A 20,919-nucleotide genomic window follows, 5' to 3' on the forward strand; every position below is an offset into this window, starting at 1 on the left:
ATTACAAGTGTTCTAAACTTTTTTTTAACAGTAATCAGAAATTTTGAGGTAACAACAACAAAAAAACATTTCCAATTATTTTTCTTCAGAAAACTGCTCTATGAATGAGCAGTCCTGTCACACGTTAATGTTTTGTAGAGATCAGTGGTTTGTGCCACCAGTGTTCCGTGTTTTGGCCCGACGCGTCGTTCCTATTGGACAATGCGAAGGTACGTCACAGCTCAGTCGAAAGTTGGCGCACCTCATCTCGACAGAACACCGGCTCTGTGTGGAATGCAGGAGATCACTTGACCGAGCGTCTATACGTTCAAATAATAATTAAAAAAATACTGTCATCACTCTTCGTCAGTCTCTTACAACGGTGCAGCGTAAATACACGAGCTTTACAGGAGCGCACGTCTCCTCCGGTGCACACTTTTTTTTTGGGGGGGGGGGGGTGATGATGATAAACTCATCGCCCCCTTAATATTTTTTTTTTCTGGCGCCGGGTCTGACAAAACGGAAGCAAAAGCAGCACACAAGCGGAAAAGAAGTTTTTGTGTCTCCAAAGTGTGTGTGTGTGTGTGTGAGAGAGAAAGAGGGGGGGGGGGGGTAATGTGTAACCACTGCTAGGATTCACACAGCAGCAAATTAAGGAGCTGAAGTCCGTAGCTGTTGAATTTTAAAGATTAACAAAAGTAAAGCACAGTTAATTAGGATAAAAGAAACGATTCCAACCTGGTAATCAGTAGGAGAGCGGAGAGAAGTCCAGGCGCCGAGGACTCAATCAATTCACAGGGGCGGGAGCGGCCGCCTGCTCTTCTTGCAATCTGATTGGCCACCCGGTATGCTTCTCCAATTGTCATTGGCTGTTGGTCATGTCAATCATTGTGCTCGATGTAAGTCTCCGTTGTGTGATCAAACGGAAACAAAACTGAAACCGAGAATAAGACTGCGCCGTGTATGAAACAATACAGAACTTTTATTTTGACACAAATTCAGGAAGTGGTTCTGCAGCTGCGCCGATTAAATGCTGTAGCTTCACCGATCACGGACTTTCCTCGTGTTGACAGCAGCGCGCGCTTCGAGAACACTGTATATTTCCATAATCTCTATAAATATGGGACGGCCGGCCCACGCACGTCTAAACGTGCAGCGGCCCACCGGGCAAATGCCCAAAATCACAGATTATCAGTCCGAGCCTGGCTGGTATTAGTTTTGAGGTTGCCTCTGCTCGGGCGTGATGAACCAGGAGCTTTCCTGCTTTGTCGCCACATTAAAAAAAAAGCTGTTAGTTTTTATTAGTTGCACTGTGGCGGCAGTAGAAGTAGTTAAATTTAAATTTGCTTGAAGCTTCACTCGTTCAGTATATAGATTAGGATCTAGATTAATTGAGTATTTACTATCAATATCTTTAATCTTAGCTAGCAAGTCAGTTTTCTGGGACAATTCATCCTTTTTTAGGTTAGAGATAAAACTTATACGATGACCCCTCAAATAAGCTTTTAAGGATTCCCAAAGTGTCCCTCTTGAGATTTCTGGAGTGTCATTTATTTCAAGGAAAAGTGAGATTTGGTTTCTTATGAACTGTTTATAATCATCTCTCATCAGCAAACTGGAATTGAACCTCCAGATAACAGGAGGGCGGGATGGAACCGTCAGTGATAGATCTAGGGAGACAGGCGAGTGGTCAGATATAGCGATGGCATGGTAATCACAAGTCAATACTAGAAAGTAATCTGATAATGAGAAAAAATCTATTCGTGTATATGTGTGATGAGCGTGAGAAAAGAAAGAAAATGTCTTGGTTGTTGGCTTCAACTCGTCAAGGGTCCACAAGCCCCAACTCAGTTTTAAAAACCTCAAGTGCTTTAGAGGATTTAGTTAAAGATGAAGGCTTAGTTGAAAATCTATCAATTAAGACATCCTGAATCAAATTGTAATCCCCACTTAAAATAAAACTGTCATTTTCAAATGCCGGTAATAAGGAAAACAATTTGGTTATGAAGGCCTCATCGTCAAAATTGGGTCCGTAGACACTCACCAGCACAACCAAACACCCCTGTAAATTACCAGAAACAAGAATAAAATGACCGTTTGGATCAGCTATCACTGAATGTTCTTCAAACAGGACATTTGAACGAAAAAGTATTGCAGCCAGTCTAGCCTTTGCATTAAATTTAGAATGGTAGACCTGTCCAATCCAATTTTTCTTTAATCTAAGTATTTCTTTGTTCCTTAGGTGTGTCTCCTGAAGAAAAAAAAAAACATCCCCTTTTAATTGTTGTAAATGAGTTAATACCCTGTTGGCTTGAATTGCATTTCCGACGCCCTTCGCATTCCACGAAATAAACTTAAGGTTACTGTTATTCATACCTTTTGCTGGCATAAATATACAGTGGGTTGTTAAGAGTCGACCTTGTGTGAAAATATTGGATCTTCTGGAGGTGAATAACTGAAAGGTAAAAGAGGGAGGGGGAAGACGAACAAGCACTCATCCACACATGCACACAGACAAATACAACAACAAAAACAGAAAAAACTATGAACCTGAATCCCTTCTAAATCAAAATCCTGAGTGTCCTTTGCGCTACAGGGTACCACCATTCCCTCTGTATAGACAAAAGTCTCCATTAGGCTTCCAAGTTGCAGCAAACATCTCACTAAGAGAACAAAAATACTGTTTTGTCTTTGAGAGTGGTCATCTTTAGAAAACTAAAAAAAAAAAAATTATATAATGTGCACATATAAACTTGTACAATGTAAGGTTATCAAATATAAATACCAAAGTGCAAAAAGTAGAAAAATGTCTGAGATAATTATCTGAGGAAAAAAAAAATATATATATATATATATATGTGTGTGTGTGTCTACATATATCTATACATATGCACAGATGTAAAAAATAAAAATAATAGTAAAAATAAAACCAAATAAAGAAGGTCCCCTACCCTTGTTCCCACCAACCTGCACCAAATATTGTTTTTATAAAATCAAATAAATAGTTCTATCTACGTAGCTTGCCTCGTAGCTCCCGAGCTTTACGCACCACGAGTTACCGAGTCTGATAGTTATGTAAACGGATCATCACTGCTCGTGGTTTAGCTGTGGGCCCGGGCCTGGGCGCTGCGCTCAGTCTAGCACCGGGGCTGATTTCAACACTTCTTTTCCAAACACGTCCATAAGCAACTCAGAGAAAAAGACAGTTGGCCGAGGCCCTTCAATAGATTCGGGAAGGTTCAAAATACGAATATTAGAGCGACGGCTACGGCTCTCTAGATCTATTACTTTAGCCCTTAGCTTAGCATTCTCGTCCACCACTGTAGCTATCTTAGCCGCCATGTCGCGCATCTCTTCTTGGGTGTCTGTGGCCGAATTTTCCAGAGAAACGATGCCCTGCTGGTGGTCATTAATAGACGTTTGTATGCTGTCCATTTTTGCTTCAAGTCTTTTGATGGACGAGTTAAACTCGACGGATAGCGCTGTCCGGTGCTCCTCTAGCATAGCCTTTAGCATAGCTAGCACTGACTCGTTCATAGGTTCTTCTTTCTTTTGCTCATCTTTTCTTGCTCTTGTGGTGGACATCGTAGTCGCCAATATTTAAACGTGCGAGTAGATAATAAAAAGGTTACAACCGGTAGTGAGTAAATAAAATGTGGAAACTATTAAGGCAAGAGCTCCAAAAACCACGTCTACTCCATGCTGCAGTCCATTATTTATTATTTAATGCTTATGTTATTTAGTATGTTCGCAAGCCCTAATTTAACTGTATTAGTGTAGCGGCTGTCCTCTGCATTGTTTTGTGATTTTGACTCCGGACTCACTTTCCTTTCGATTTCTGGATTATATATATATATATATATATATATATATATATATATATATATAGTCATTGAGTATAAAGCGACAACAGGTAAATTTTAAATATAAAAGATTTCTTACCGAGCAGAGCTGCGAGCAGAACGGTTTCTTTGCTCATTTTTGATGCAAACGAGGACTTTGTGCAGTCAGACGTGCTTTTTTATAGGTTGCACTTTCGTTTGCAGCACTCTGAAAAACACACTATTACATAACCACACATCAGCAGGAAAGTTAAGCAACAGTCTGTGCTTCTGTTTATTTTAAATCCATGTTCCAGTAACTGATCTGGAAAAACCCCCTGAAAGTACGAGAACTCAGGGGGGTGAAAACAAAACAACAAAGACACAGAAGAACACAAAAAAGAACCTCTAAAGTGGCATAAAATACAACATGCACAACATCTTGAAACTTTTTTCCTTCTAACTAAATGTAGAACACAAGTACACTGAAAAAAGTGTTACAATTTGTAAAAACATGAATGAATTAAGTTGTTTGAAATTAAGTTTGAAAGTTAAACCAACTCTAACTTAATTCATTCAGTTTTTCACAAATTGTAACACTTTTTAAAGTTGGTTCAAACATTCTCTTTTTTCAGTGTACAGAGTGTTTCACCTGGTCAAAGACCTGCCCATATTTCACTTGGTTGAGGACACGCACACACTTCACCTGGATACAGTAGGTAGATTACTTTGAAGAGGTGGGAATGGGCCAATTGTCTACTTAGGTGGTTGCCTTCCAGCTCCCATGTTGTTTCTATGATGTGGTGGATGTGTTGATGCACTGGGCCAGCACATGCTTTCTGATCTGACTTCTGCAGTGCGTCAATCAAATGCACCTGGAGGGCACTCGCTGAGCGTATACTTTCAGTTCCCAGCATGTGGATCTGAGCTTGAATCCATCATATTGACTAAACCATGTTCACTATTCCTTATTGGTAGTTGAGAAAATGACAAAAGGCCTGTCTTTGGCCTTGTTCGGTCACCTGTGTGCTGGATCAACCTGTAGAAAATGCACCATATGACATGACTGAACAATAGCAAAAGGAAGTGCTGTAGGCAAACAGTCAACGGACTGATTTTATATTGGCTTTCATGCTCAAAGTGATGTTTCACTTTCACACATGCCGATGACAGCATGCTGCCATGCAAGGCATTCAACTGCACACCGGGAGCAAATTGGGGATACAGGACATTGCCCAAGGGTCCTTAGTGATTTTCCAGTCTGCGTCCTCATGACTGTATTGGCCAAAGCAGATGCTGGTGACCACAGTATCTGATGATACTGAGGGGGTTTTCCTTGCTGTCTCAAATTAACATATTTTGTGAGGTCAAGTCCCGGAGCATCCACCACCATGGAACCGCCTTTAGGATCTGGTTGGCAACCACCCAGACAGACAACCGGTCCATCCCCACCGCTTCAAAATATCCATCGATCTGCTGCAGCCAGGTCAAATGTGGGCATGTTGCTGGCTTGGTGGAAATGTGGACATGTCCTTGACCCGAGGACACAGGTTAGATTCAACTATACACTAAGACAGGTGGCACCAGGACCCTAGATCTTAGTCCCATGGGTAGATCCCAGATCTAGAAGATCTACCCATCTGGGGAGTAGATCCAACAAAAAAATCCCTCGGTTTCTTTTGGTGGGTTTTATGTAATAAATCCCACCCCCAAGATGGCGGGTGAAAATATCTCAGAAAAGAGCTCGATGTCTGCCAGCATGAGTATGATAACTTCAAAAACATGTCAGAAATGATTAGAATTTTATTTTTGTTGAATGAACAGATGACAGAGCAGTATTACATTTTCTTGTGACGCATACAGAGAAACAAACAATATGCTATCATACTAGCCTTAATTAGCATTAGCATGACTCAGATAAAAACAGATCAGAAATGATCAAAGTTTGATTTCTATTGTTATTGAAATGAATCATCCAGATAAACAAGCAGTAGTTGTTTTTGCTGGCTACAGACATGTCACATTATGGAGTCTGTTAGAAGTAGGGTGTGGGATTGGACTTGTTGCACATCTGGACATGGATGTGGGAGGTGATTCCCGGGTAAACGCTCTGCATCGGCAGCATGGTGCCGATCCGCTGGCCCTTTTTCACAGTTCCAGAGATTTTATCAGGCTTCATGTAGAACAGCTTGAAGCATAAACCTGCAGGATACAATTAATCAATAACTCATCAATATCTACATCACCAACCATCCATCCATCCATCCATCCATTTTCTTCCGCTTTAACCGGAGTCGGGTCGCGGGGGCAGCAGCTCAAGCAAGGCCGCCCAGACCTCCCGATCCACACACACCTCCCCCAGCTCCTCCGGGGGAACCTGGGGCCTCCTCCCAACGGGACGTGCCCGGAACACCTCTCCAGCGAGACGTCCAGAGATGCCCGAGCCACCTCAACTGACTCCTTTCGACGTGGAGGAGCAGCGGCTCGACTCCGAGCTCCTCCCGAGTGACCGAGCTCTTCACCCTATCTCTAAGGGAGCACCCAGCCACCCTGCAGAGGAAACTCATCTCGGCCGCTTGTACCCGCGATCTCGTTCTTTCGGTCATGAGCCAAATCTCATGACCATAGGTGAGGATTGGAACGTAGATCGATCGGTAAATCGAGAGCTTTGCCCCCCTACTCAGCTCTCACTTCACCACGACGGTCCGATACAGCGACCGCATCACTGCAGACGTTGCACCGATCCGTCTATCGATCTCACGCTCCATCCGTCCCTCACTCGTGAACAAGACCCCGAGATACTTAAACTCCTCCACTTGAGGCAAGGACACTCCACCGACCTGAAGAGGGCAAAGCACCTTTTTCCGGTCAAGAACCATGACCTTGGATTTGGAGGTGCTGATTTTCATCCCGGACGCTTCACACTCGGCTGCAAACCGCCCCAGTGCACGCTGAAGGTCCTGATTTGACGAAGCCAACAGAACCACATCGTCCGCAAACAGCAGAGACGAGATTCTGTGGTTCCCAAACCAGACCCCCTCTACACCCTGGCTGCGCCTAGAAATTCTGTCCATAAAAATAATGAACAGAACCGGTGACAAAGGGCAGTCCTGGCGGAGGCCAACGTGCACTGGAAACAGGTTTGACTTACTACCGGCAATGCGAACCAAGCTCCTGCTGCGGTTGTACAGGGACCGGACAGCCCTTAGCAAAGGACCCCGGACCCCATACTCCCAGAGCACTCCCCACAGGGTGCCCCGAGGGACACAGTCGAACGCCTTCTCCAGATCCACAAAACACATGTGGACTGGTTGGGTGAACTCCCATGAACCCTCGAGCACCCGATGGAGCGTGTAGAGCTGGTCCAGTGTGCTGCGACCAGGACGAAAACCACACTGCTCCTCCTGAATCCGAGGTTCGACCATCGGTCGAATTCTCCTCTCCAGTACTCTGGAATAGACCTTACTGGGGAGGCTGAGGAGTGTGATCCCCCTATAGTTGGAACACACCCTCCGGTCCCCCTTCTTAAACAGAGGGACCACCACCCCGGTCTGCCAATCCAGAGGCACTGTCCCTGATCGCCACGCGATGTTGCAGAGGCGTGTCAGCCAAGACAGTCCCACAACATCCAGAGACTTAAGGTACTCAGGACGGATTTCATCCACCCCAGGAGCCTTGCCACCAAGGAGCTTTCTAACCACCTCGGTGACTTCTGCCTGGGTAATGGATGAGTCCGCCTCTGGGTCCCCAGTCTCTGCTTCCTCTTCAGAAGACGTGACGATGGGATTGAGGAGATCCTCGAAGTACTCCTTCCACCGTCCAACAACATCCCCAGTCAGGGTCAACAGCTCCCCACCCGCACCGTAAACAGTGTCGGTGGAGAGCTGCTTCCGCCTCCGATGCATCGGACGGTTTGCCAGAATCTCTTGAGGCCGACCGATACTCCTCCTCCATAGCCTCCCGAACTCCTCCCAGACCCAAGTTTTTGCCTCTGCGACTGCACGGGCTGCGGCACGCTTGGCCTGCCGGTACCTGTCAGCTGCCTCTGGGGTCCCACCTACCAACAAAGATAAGTAGGACTCCTTCTTCAGCTTGACGGCATCCCTTACTTCCGGTGTCCACCACCGGGTTCGGGGATTGCCACTGCGACAGGCACCAGAGACCTTGCGACCACAGCTACGAGCGGCCGCATCAACAATGGAGGTGGAGAACATGGTCCACTCGGACTCCATGTCTTCAACCTCCCCAAGATCTGGGAGAAGCTCTCCCAGAGGTGGGAGTTGAAGACCTCCCTGACAGAGGGTTCCGCCAGTCGTTCCCAGCAGACCCCCACGATACGTTTGGGCCTGCCAGGTCTGACCGGCTTCCTCCCCTCCCAGCGGATCCAACTCACCATCAGGTGGTGATCGGTCGACAGCTCTGCCCCTCTCTTTACTCGAGTGTCCGAGACACGTGGCCGAAGGTCAGATGATACGACTACAAAGTCGATCATCGACCTCCGGCTCAGGGTGTCCTGGTGCCACGTGCACTTATGCACACCCTTGTGCTTGAACATGGTGTTCGTGATGGACAAACTGTGACTAGCACAGAAGTCCAACAACTGAACACCACTCGGGTTCAGATCAGGGAGGCCGTGCTTCCCGATCACCCCCCTCCAGGTCTCACTGTCGCCGCCCATGTGGGCGTTGAAATCCCCCAGGAGAACAATGGAGTCCCCAGTCGGAGCGCTATCTAGTACCCCTCCCACGGACTCCAGGAAGGTCGGGTACTCTGCACTGCCGCTCGGCCCGTAGGCCGAGACAACGGTGAGAGACCTGTCCCCGACCCGAAGGCATAGGGACGCGACCCTCTCGTTCACCGGAGTGAACTCCAACACATGGCGACTGAGCTGGGGAGCAATAAGCAATGCAACCCCAGCTCTCCACCTCCCCCCCGTGGGCACGCCAGAAAAATGAAGCGTCCAGGGTTGGGTACCAGAGGCCCATGCTGTGCGTGGAGGTGAGGCCCGACTATCTCTAGTCAGTATCTCTCAACCTCCCGCACAAGCTCAGGTCCTTGCCCCCCAGCGAGGTGACATTCCACGTCCCAACAGCCAGGGGCTGTGAGCATGGACTGGGCCGCCGGGCCACCCGCCCTTGACCAGGCCACCCAATCCTCTCTGCACCCGACCCCCATGGCCCCCTCTGCAGGGTGGTGAACCCACGTGGGTTCACCACCAACCTAACTGATCAATAACTCATCCATAAACTCATGACTACTACTATCAAATTAGCTGATGTCTTTAACAGGGTGAAATATTCATAGGAGAAATTGTGCAGTTTGTTGGATTCAGCTCCGCGTTCATGCTAACACACATTGGTGGTGATGCTGTTTTGCTCTGTCAGGAAGTAAACAAATATGGGGATTAGCTACCTGTCAGATGCGGTGACACCATGACCTTCAGAATGACAGGTAGTTAGAACATTAAAACCTAACTCTACCTAATCCCTACCAGATCCCCACCCCCCCCCCCCCCCCCCCCCCCCCCCCCCCCCCCCCCCCCCCCCCGAGGGTACCTCCCTCTACTCTCCTTGGGTTCTCTAGACTGAGTCCTAGTATTACGGAGAGCACGTTGAAGTTGTTTTTACATTTATGGTAGACCATATGTTGCGCTCAAGTATTGTTAGCAATGTTACAAAAGTGTGACACTTTAAAAAACAAAACATTTAATTATGGTGAATTACCATTATTTGTTGATTTTCAATTCAACAGATTTCTTAACAACAGTACAATTAAAATGATTAATGGTGTATGTCAACAGAATCGTATGTTTTATTTTTGTACATTGAACCAATTGGTTCTGGTTTGTTAGCTATTTGAAAGCATTACATTTATTTTACAGTTTGGGGTTGTAATATACACCATCAAAAAATATGAAGAGGTTAGGACCTGGGGAACCCCCTCATCTGACACAACTACATCACCTTCCACCTGTTGATGTTAGCATTGTTAGCTAAACTGATCGTGGAGCAGGAAGTACAGGGCTGATGTTAGCTGAAGTTAGCACTTAGACATTAGTGGTGAACCAACCTTGTCCTTGGAGGTTGATGCCGTTGTTGATGGCTGCCTTCTTGGGGTCCTTGTAAACGATGACTCTTCCCTTGAGTGTCACGTCAAACGGCGCGTAGACAGTCGATCCATCGTTGCACCTGATGTCCAGACCTTTATGCAGTCTATTCCCCCTGAAAGCACAGAGCATAATTTCAAACAATCTTCACATTTACGACTTTGCTATGTTGGAGATATTTGACAAAACATGATTTTTCAAACTAACTGCAGATTTATTTTCTGAACGTGTGGTTGGAATTTTATACCATGGCTAGGATACCGTGTGTTTCCTAAAAACGCAGACATTATTTATGACTCCAGATTTATAATCTACACCGTCGTGAGCTCATGGCGCTAATACCATCGCAGGCCAAGTTCATGATTAAATGAAGAAAACAAAAAATACAAATTGTTATTTGGCCCAACTGGCAGATCAGGAGTTAAACAACCAACCTCCAGACTGGGGTTTGATTCCAGGTGTGTGCCTCAGACTGTGTGTCTGTGTCCCTGTGTTCCACTCCTTGACTGGAGAAGTAAGCTGTGATGGACAGATGTCCCCTCCAGGGGGAGCCATAGAGTCTGATCCTTCTTGCACTCCTGAAACTATCGGCCAGTTTGGGAAGGTGGTTGCGTGTTTCTGGTTTCAGAACGAGGCTCTAAACCTGATGTCTCAGCTGCTGAGGACCTCAGATGGTTTTAGGGAAAGGGTCTGACATGGTCCCAATCGAATTCCAGAATATTTTCACTTTCATATTTGACAGACTGTGTGGAACACTAAGATGTGTGCAGTCTTACCGTCTTGCATTATAGTGTCCCGCACCCCATTTGTCACTTGTCCTCCTGCTGTTGTTTGGGTTTCCACTGCAGAGCTGCCCAAACCTGACAGCATCGCACACGCACAAGACAGCTGGAGACAGAAAGACAGACAGGCCGGAAGACATAGAAATATAATGAGTTGCTGGCCGTCATTTAACTTTATTAGCATGTCGCTGTGAGCAAGAAGCACTCGTACTTGAAAACAGAGCACGCGTTTGGATAAATAATGCTAGCTGCTGCAAACTAGGCTAGGCTAACTGCTAGTTATGACGATATCTACTTTTAGCCTCGTTCTAGCTAAGCTTCACTGTAAGCTAGCTAACTAGTTCCGGTCAGCAGTGATTTACCTCCATTTAATTGGGCTGAGCGTTTGCACTGAGGGCTTCTGATTGGCTCACAGATGCAAGCTGTTTTTAGCGCTGGCTGTTTTCCCTCCTCTTTTGGAGATAGTTGTTTAATTTGTTACTGTGCACATTTTTTATGGCATGTTTAGTTTTTGCTAGCAGTGTTTTGTCACTGACATACAAAAAGTGTGATTGTATTGAATGGCAAGTAATATGAATCAGCTTGAATTTGGCAGCTGTTAAGAAAAAAAAAAAAATCAGAAAATGCAGCTGTAGTAAACTTATGATATCAACCACTGAACTGGCAATACTGGTGTTTTAGGCACATACCATGTAAAAGTTCCATACTTTTAACATTTAGTGGAATTATTGTCAAGCTAATATTTATTTAGCGTTTCAATTTTTTTATTGAAATTGAAAAAAAAAATGAATTGAAATTGAAATAAACTGAAATTGAATTAAATTGAATTGATATATTTTTGTTTGTTTTTTAGTTCAATATTGTAACTGGTAAATCAGTAAAGTAGTTTTGTAATGGCAACAAACAGCTTTAAGACAAAATAAAACATCTCTTAGTGGAATATGTCGGTGAAATACACTTGAACATAATCTTGTAAACTATATAAATGTTCAAATATGAAACAACAGTGTTTTTGTTTTAGCATAAATATATATATTTTTAATTTTGCCTGCTGTCACTTTGTAGTCAGTGATTATGAATAGATTACATTTTTAATCATTTTTATGCCTTAAATTGTTTTGTTTTATATTTTCTATTGTGACGCTGCTGAAAGCTGATTTGTTTTTTATTCTTAATTTTATTCAGAATATGTCTGCTGTCCAGCCCCCTCTCCAGGAGTTGGCTACCAGAGCCCAAGCTGTGCGTGGAGGTGAGCCCGACTATCTCTAGTCGGTATCTCTCAACCTCCCGCACCTCCAAGGTCTATTCCAGAGTACTGGAGAGGAGAATTCGACCGATGGTCGAACCTCGGATTCAGGAGGAGCAGTGTGGTTTTCGTCCTGGTCGCGGCACACTGGACCAGCTCTACACGCTCCATCGGGTGCTCGAGGGTTCCATGGGAGTTTGCCCAACCAGTCCACATGTGGTTTTGTGGATCTGGAGAAGGCATTCGACCGTGTCCCTCGGGGCACCCTGTGGGGAGTGCTCCGGGAGTACGGGGTCCGGGGTCCTTTGCTAAGGGCTATCCGGTCCCTGTACGACCACAGCAGGAGCTTGGTTCGCATTGCCGGTAGTAAGTCAAACCTGTTTCCAGTGCACGTTGGCCTCCGCCAGGGCTGCCCTTTGTCACCGGTTCTGTTCATTATTTTTATGGACAGAATTTCTAGGCGCAGCCAGGGTGTAGAGGGGGTCTGGTTTGGGAACCACAGAATCTCGTCTCTGCTGTTTGCGGACGATGTGGTTCTGTTGGCTTCGTCAAATCAGGACCTTCAGCGTGCACTGGGGTGGTTTGCAGCCGAGTGTGAATCGTCCGGGATGAAAATCAGCACCTCCAAATCCGAGGCCATGGTTCTCGACCGGAAAAAGGTGCTTCTTTGCCCTCTTCAGGTCGGTGGAGTGTCCTTGCCTCAAGTGGAGGAGTTTAAGTATCTTCGGGGTCTTGTTCACGAGTGAGGGACGGATGGAGCGTGAGATCGATAGACGGATAGGTGCAGCATCGCAGTGATGCGGTCGCTGTATCGGACCGTCGTGTGAAGAGAGAGCTGAGTAGGGGGGCAAAGCTCTCGATTTACCGATCGATCTACGTTCCGATCCTCACCTATGGTCATGGATTTGGCTCATGACCGAAAGAACGAGATCGGCGAGTACAAGCGGCCGAGACGAGTTTCCTCCGCAGGGTGGTGGGCGCTCCCTTAGAGCTAGGGTGAGGAGCTCGGTCACTCGGGAGGAGCTCGGAGTCGAGCCACTGCTCCTCCACGTCGAAAGGAGTCAGTTGAGGTGGCTCGGGCATCTTTTCCGGATGCCTCTGGACGCCTCGCTGGAGAGGTGTTCCGGGCACGTTCCCACTGGGAGGAGGCCCCGGGGAAGACCCAGGACACGATGGACGGGACTACATCTCTCGGCTGGCTTGGGAACGCCTTGGGGTTCCCCGGAGGAGCCTGGAGGAGGTGTGTATGATCGGGAGGTCTGGGCGGCTTCGCTTGGGCTGCTGCCCCCGCGACCCGACTCCGGATTAAAGCGGAAGAAAATGGATGGATGGATGGACTGTATGCTGTTAAAGATTTGATGAACAAGATCATAAAAAACCTTACCACTGAATTCTGTTGCTTTTTAGATATACGTATTTATTTTATCTGTTCCCATCTTCACTATTTAAACTCTTCAATTATATTGTTGTTAGTGAAAATAGAAGAAAAGCATAAATGTTTCTCACCGAGCAGAGCTGCAATCAGAAGGATTTCTTTGCTCATTGTTGATGCAAATGAGGAAGTTTGTGCACTTTGTGTCGACAGGTGTGGTTTTTATAGGTTGCAGCTTCCTTTACAACCCTGAAAAAAAACAGTTACATAATGACTGACCCAGAATTTTATGAGCTGTAAAGATAAAAATCAGTTTGTGATTCGATTTATTTCATATCCACGTTCCTGTAATTTATCTGAAACAACCCCATGAAAATAAGAGAACTCAGGACAGTGAAAACAAAACAACAATAAACACACAAAATCAAATGAATAACAAGAGAAACTGTTGAACTTTGTCGTACATAGTCCTCAGATGAGGAGGATCAATGACATTGTGAGGGAACATTAGCTACCACATTTTGTCCATGTGGTGTTTGTCTGGACATGTTGAGGACCCCAATGGCTGGAGAAGGTCAAGGACACGTCCACACCTCACCTGGTGAAAGACACGCCCATATTTCACCTGGATGCAAGATCCTATCCCAGTGTTCATGGGGCGTGACACAAAATTGAGCTCAGGTGATCCCGTTTCCACCCTTGAGATGTTTCTACAGCATAACTGGAGTCCACGTTGATTGGACATGATTTAGAAAAACACACAGATTCCTGTTAGACTGCTGATGAATCCGAGTTACTGCTCTGAACGTGAGCTTTTCTAGTAACTTATCAGCACTGATTTGTCACTCTGGGGGCCTTCGGCGGCATCGGCCTGATGAGGCGACATCGGCCTGATGAGGGCGACATCATGAATGTCAGTTCTGCTCCAGGTGAAAGAGCGTGGCAGAAATGCCAAATCCCTGGATTTCTGTTTTTATATAATAAATTCCTCCCCCAAAGTTGTGAACAAAAATAAATATCACAGAAAGCAGCTCAATGTCTGTTGGCAAGTGTTATTTCTACCTGGTTCTTTTTATGTAAAATTCTTGCCCCTTACCATTGTATTCCTCATTTTGAGTTATTCAAGGTCGCGTTAGAAACCAGGCCTGGGACCCCCACAGACAGTGTCCATCTTGTGAAAGGCCCCTAAAATGAGTCATACAACACTTTTTATACTTGTGGGTGTTAACATGGGTGTGGTTTAGTCTATATTTCTAATGTTACTGGCTCTCACCAACAGGGGAGCTCTCCCTATATCTGAACTTGGACAGACGATAGAGTAAACTTACACTATTTCTCAGAACTCTCCCCAAACAAATAACACAAATACTTAATAGCTAACATAAAACAAAGAATTAGCCACAGATATTATCTAACATAAGGGTATGATAACTTCAAAAACAGCTCAAATGATTTGAATTTTTTTTTTTTTCTGTTTTGTTGAATGAACTGATCACAGAGGAGCATCACATTTTCTTATGAAGCATCCACAAAAACAAACATTAATGTGCTATCATACTAGCTTTAATCAGCATTAGCATGGTTCAGAAAGGTTTTTGTTGAAAAGTATCATCCAGACAAATAAACAGTAGTTGTTTTTGCTGGCTACAGACGTGTCACATTATCGAGTCTGTCAGAAGTAGGGTGTGGGATCGGACATGTCACACATCTCGACGTGGATGTGGGAGGTGATTCCTGGGTAAACGCTCTGCATGGGCAGCATGACGCCGATCTGCTCGCCCTTTTTCACAGTTCCAAAGGTTCTAAAAGGCTCCGCAAAAGAACAGCTTGAAACACAAACCTGCAGGACACAAAGTCTCTTCAATAACTCCTCAATATCTACATCACTTACGTAATCGATCAATAAACTTTCTCTTTCAGGGAGTAAACAAATACAGGGATTAGGTTAACTGTGAGATACCTGTCAGATGCGGTGACACTGTGACTGACAGGTAGTTATAAAATTAAAATAGCTGAAGTTAGCACTCAGGTATTGGTGGTGAACTGACCTTCTCCTTTCAGCATGATGCCGTTGTTGATGGCTGCCTTTGCGGTGTCGTAAACGATGACTCTTCTCAAAAGCGTAACGTCAAACGGGGCAAGGACAGTCGATCCATCAAGGCATACAATGTCCAGGCCGTGATGGTCTCTGTGTTGTGAAAGTGTCGTGACACGGACCCACAACAGGGGGCGTTAATGAACGGACAATGGATAAGCCAAAAGTAACAATTTAATGTTGTGAATCGCACAACGACGTATAGACAATAACAATATGGTGACTGTCAATCATACACCAGGTGACGTGTGGGCAGGCTCGACGATAGAAGACGCCTGCCGAGAGAAGAGCAGGATCCCACACAGCTTCCACCACCAACGGAGCTGAAGAACACCGGAGCCGCCAAGCCCTGCACCCCAGGTGGCCGCTGTCTTCAGCAGTCAGACCCGGTACTACTGGCAGAGAACAGAGACAGTCCTGATGAGTGTGAGTTCGCACACTCAGTAATCCCACAGTCTGTATACAATTAGGAGGGAGAACCTCCACCTCCAGCAACAATTTCACCCGTGCAGATTCTTGTGGTCTCTTTTCTGGATGGAGTGAGAGGCGAAGAATGTTGTCCTCTCACTGTCCGCCAATCCAGCCTCCGACAGAGACCGCAGGAACACGGCTGCACACAGAACAATGTTTTGGACAACACTAATTACAGCAGAGAAGGTTACCTGAATGGTAGCTGATTTCTCGGCGGGGAGGTGGAGTTGCAGTCCGGCCTTTATGGTGGTGGTGATGAGTAGTGGATGAGTGACAGCTGGTACGGATGATGAGTGACAGCTGTCACTCCTGGTCGCTCCGACGCCCTCTCATGCTTGAAGCCCGCACTTCAAGCAGGGCGCCATCTTGTGGTGGTGGGCCAGCAGTACCTCCTCTTTAGCGGCCCACACAAAGGACCCCCCCCCTCAACGGGCGCCTCTGGTGCCTCGACCAGCTTGTCCGGGTTACGGGCTGTTGTAGAAGTCGGCCAGGAGGGCCGGGTCCAGGATGAAGCTCCTCTTCACCCAGGAGCGCTCTTCGGGGCCATAACCCTCCCAGTCCACCAGATACTGGAACCCCCGGCCCTTTCGACGGACGTCCAGGAGCCGGCGTACCGTCCACGCGGGCTCCCCGTCAATGATCCGGGCAGGAGGCGGCGCTGGTCCCGGGACACAGTGGTGAGTTATGGCAGGGCTTGAGTCTTGACACATGAAACACGGGACGTATCCGCAGTGAAGCTGAAGCACTGCGGCCGGACTGAGGACTTTGAGTATGGGAAAAGGTCCGATGTACCTGTCCTTGAGTTTGTGGGATTCCACCTGCAGGGGGATGTCCTTAGTGGATAGCCAGACCTCCTGCCCGGGCTGGTATGCAGGCGCCGGGGAACGCCGGCGGTCTGCATGGGCCTTAGCCCTCGTCCGGGCTCTGAGCAGGGCAGAGCGGGCGGTACGCCACACCCGACGGCACTTCCTCAGAGGGCCTGGACCGAGGGCACCCCGACCTCTCCCTCCACTAGCGGAAACAATGGGGGCTGGTACCCCAAACACACCTCAAACGGGGAGAGGCCGGTGGCAGATGAGACTTGGCTATTATGAGCGTACTCGATCCAGGCCAGATGGTCACTCCAGGCCGTCGGGTGCGTGGAGGTCACGCAGCGGAGGGCCTGCTCCAGTTCCTGGTTCGTTCCGCTCTGCCTGCCCGTTCGTCTGGGGGTGGTACCCAGACGAGGAGACTGACGGTGGCACCCAGTTCCCTGCAGAAACTCCTCCAGACCTGGGAGGAGAACTGAGGACCACGATCCGAGACAATGTCTGATGGAATCCCATGCAGACGCACGACGTGGTGGACCAGGAGGTCTGCAGTCTCCTGGGCCGTCGGGAGCTTCGGGAGGGCCACGAAGTGGGCCGCCTTGGAGAACCGGTCCACTATCGTTAAGATGGTGGTGTTGCCCTGGGACGGCGGGAGGCCCGTGACAAAGTCCAGGCCAATATGAGACCAGGGGCGACGAGGCACGGGCAGAGGCTGGAGGAGGCCTTGTGGTGGTCGGCTTTGCCCCTGGCACAGGTGGTGCAGGCCTGGACATACTCCCGGACGTCGACTTCCATAGACGCCCACCAGAAGCGCTGCCGGACCACTGCCACGGTCCTTCGCATCCCTGGATGACAGGAGAGCTTGGAACCGTGACAGAAGTCAAGGACCGCAGCCCTGGCCTCTGGTGGGACGTACAACTGTCCTTCGGACCTGTCCCCGGGTCCGGGCTCCGTGTCAGGGCCTCCCGGACGGTCTTCTCCATGTCCCAGGTAAGGGTGGCCACGACAGTGGACTCGGGGATGATGGTGTCAGGGGGGGTCTGACGGCTCGGTCTTGACCTCCTCTTCATGCACCTGGGACAGGGCGTCAGATCGTTGGTTTTTTGTCCCGGGGCGGTAGGTGATCCGGAAGTCAAAACGCCCGAAGAACAGCGACCAGCGGGCTTGCCTGGGGTTCAGACGCTTCGCGGTCCGGATGTACTCCAGGTTCCGATGGTCCGTGAAACCGTAAACGGTAACCGATGCTCCCTCCAACAGGTGTCTCCACTCCTCAAGAGCCTCCTTCACCGCAAGAGGTTCCCGATTGCCGACGTCATAGTTCCGTTCAGCTGGGGTCAACCTGCGGGAAAAGTAGGCACATGGATGGAGAACCTTGTCTGACTCCCCGCTCTGGGATAGCACGGCTCCTATCCCTGAGTCAGAGGCGTCCACTTCAACTACGAACTGGCGCTTGGGATTGGGCTGCACCAGAACCGGTGCAGTCGAGAACCGGCATTTCAACTCCCTAAACGCGGCTTCGCACCGATCCGACCAGGTGAAGGGGACTTTTGTGGAGGTCAGGGGGCTAACTACCTGACTGTAGCCCTTGATGAACCTCCGGTAGAAATTTGCAAAACCGAGGAACTGTTGTAGTTTCCTACGGTTCGTTGGTTGGGGCCAATCTCTCACCGCCGCAACCTTGGCCGGATCAGGGGCGACGGAGTTGGAGGAGATTATGAACCCCAGGAAAGACAAAGAAGTGCGGTGGAACTCACACTTCTCGCCCTTCACAAACAGCCGGTTCTCCAACAACCGCTGTAGGACCTGATGTACATGCTTGACATGGGTCTCAGGATCCGGAGAAAAGATGAGTATATTGTCTAGATATACGAAGACAAACCGATGCAGGAAGTCCCGCAAGACGTCATTAACCAATGCTTGGAACGTCGCGGGCGCACTGGTGAGGCCGAACGGCATGACCAGGTACTCAAAGTGACCTAATGGGGTGTTAAATGCCGTCTTCCACTCGTCTCCCTCCCGGATCCGAACCAGGTGATAAGCATTCCTAAGATCCAATTTCGTGAAAATTTGGGCTCCATGCAGGGGCGTGAACACTGAATCCAACAGAGGTAACGGGTATCGGTTGCGAACCGTGATCTCGTTCAGCCCTCTGTAATCAATGCATGGACGGAGTCCGCCGTCCTTCTTGCCCACAAAAAAGAAACCAGCACCCATCGGGGAGGTGGAGTTCCGGATCAACCCGGCAGCAAACGAGTCCCGGATGTAGGTCTCCATTGATTCGCGTTCCGGACGTGAGAGGTTGTACAGCCGGCTGGACGGGTACTCAGCGCCCGGTATCAAATCAATGGCACAATCATACGGACGGTGCGGGAGCAGCGTGAGTGCCAGATCCTTGCTGAAGACGTCAGCAAGGTCATGGTACTCGGCTGGCACCGCCGCCAGATTGGGGGCGACTAAAACCTCCTCCTTAGCTGTCACACCGGGTGGAACCGAGGATCCTAAACACTCCCGGTGGCAGGTTTCGCTCCACTGAACCACAACCCCAGATGACCAATCAATCCGGGGATTGTGTTTTAACACCCATGGAAAACCCAAAATCACTCGGGAGGTAGAAGGTGTTACATAAAACACAATCTCCTCCCTGTGATTCCCAGACACCACCAATGTCACTGGCTGTGTCTGGTGTGTGATTAGTGGAAGAAGGGTGCCATCTAGCGCCCGCACCGACAATGGTGACGGTAAGGCCACTAGAGGGAGCCCAACCTCCTTTTCCCATCTGCTATCCAGCAGATTCCCCTCCGACCCCGTGTCCACTAGTGCTGGGGCGTGAAGGGTTAGATCCCCACTCAGGATCGTGACTGGGATTCGTGCAGATCGTCGGGGTCTCCCCACGTGGGTGTTGTGACGCACCCTTAGCCCAGTCTCTAAGGACGAGTGCTGCTGTTTTGACCGTTTGGGGCATTCTCTCTGTATGTGCTCGGTTGAGCTGCAGAGAAAACACTCTCCACGGATCAACCTCCTTTGTCTCTGATCTGATCGCTTTTTGGCCCTGCTCGTTTCCCTAGCAACGTCAGCAGGGGGAGCTGTCGTCACGTGGAGAGCCCTGGCAGCGGAGCGTGGGGAAGTCGGCTCCCTTTCGGACCCGGGAGGAAGAGGGACGGCTTGTGCCTGACCACGCCCCTCGTCTCGCTCCCGTCGGTGTTCTGTTAATCGGTTGTCTAACCGTATAACCAGGTCGATAAGCCCATCTAAATCCCGCGGCTCGTCCTTCGCCACCAGGTGCTCCTTAAGGACCAGAGACAGTCCGTTTACAAAGGCGGTGCGGAGCACAACAGCATTCCAGCCGGCTCGCGCTGCCGCGATGCGGAAGTCGACTGCATACTTCGCTGCGCTCCGACACCCCTGTCGTATCGACAGCAGCATGCTTGAAGTGGTCTCGCCTCTATGAGGGTGGTCGAACACCTGTCGGAACTCCCTCACAAACTCAGTGTAAACCGTTAGGAGCCGTGAATTCTGCTCCCAAAGCGCCGTAGCCCAGGCGCGTGCCTCTCCTCAAAGCAAATTTATAACATAAGCCACCCGGCTAGCGTCTGATGCGTACATGACGGGACGCTGTGAAAAGACGAGCGAGCACTGCATCAAGAAGTCTGCGCACGTCTCCACACAGCCTCCGTACGGCTCCGGAGGGCTTATGTATGCTTCAGGGGAAGGTGGGGGGGTTCGTTGAACGACCAGCGGAATGTCTGTTTCTGGCACACGGTCAGCAGGAGGAGGTGCTGCAGCAGCGCCCTGAGCATGCGCTTCCACCTGGGCGGTGAGAGCCTCCATCCTACAATTGAGAACACTGCTCTGCTCGGTAACTAAGTCCAACCGAGCGGTAAAGGCGGTTAAGATGTGCTGCAGCTCACCCAACACGCCTCCTCCTGGCACCTGTGCACCTCGCTCTTCCATTGGCTGTTCAAGCGATGGTTGACGCCCCTCGGGATCCATGACGCTGGCCGAGAAATCCTGTTGTGAAAGTGTCGTGACACGGACCCACAACGGGGGGCGTTAATGAACGGACAATGGATAAGCCAAAAGTAACAATTTAATGTTGTGAATCGCACAACGACGTACAGACAATAACAATATGGTGACTGTCAATCATACACCAGGTGATGTGTGGGCAGGCTCGACGATAGAAGACGCCTGGCGAGAGAAGAGCCGGATCCCACACAGCTTCCACCACCAACGGAGCT

General features: G+C 48.7%; 1 protein-coding gene across 4 annotated transcripts in view; it reads right to left on the reverse strand.

Annotated features, from left to right (window-relative positions):
• Positions 1 to 20,919, reverse strand: part of LOC117531248 (leukocyte cell-derived chemotaxin-2-like) — a 31,879-nt gene that overhangs the window by 8,129 nt on the left and 2,831 nt on the right. The window contains exons 1-4 of one of the 4 annotated variants that reach the window (XM_034194264.1): positions 13,441 to 13,542; positions 10,683 to 10,794; positions 9,870 to 10,021; positions 5,591 to 6,002 (exon numbers count right to left, since the gene is read on the reverse strand). The exons of 1 other annotated variant lie outside the window; for it this stretch is intronic. In XM_034194264.1, coding sequence (XP_034050155.1) covers positions 5,836 to 6,002; positions 9,870 to 10,021; positions 10,683 to 10,794; positions 13,441 to 13,477 — 468 coding nt within the window. In that variant the 5' untranslated portion in view covers positions 13,478 to 13,542 and the 3' untranslated portion in view covers positions 5,591 to 5,835. Of the gene's footprint in view, positions 1 to 3,921; positions 4,072 to 5,590; positions 6,003 to 9,869; positions 10,022 to 10,682; positions 10,795 to 13,440; positions 13,543 to 20,919 lie in introns of those variants that run through there. 2 more of the 4 variants (XM_034194263.1, XM_034194260.1) reach the window with 2 other exon arrangements.

This window comes from Thalassophryne amazonica, chromosome 18 (assembly GCF_902500255.1).
Source record: "Thalassophryne amazonica chromosome 18, fThaAma1.1, whole genome shotgun sequence".
NCBI lineage: Eukaryota > Metazoa > Chordata > Actinopteri > Batrachoidiformes > Batrachoididae > Thalassophryne > Thalassophryne amazonica.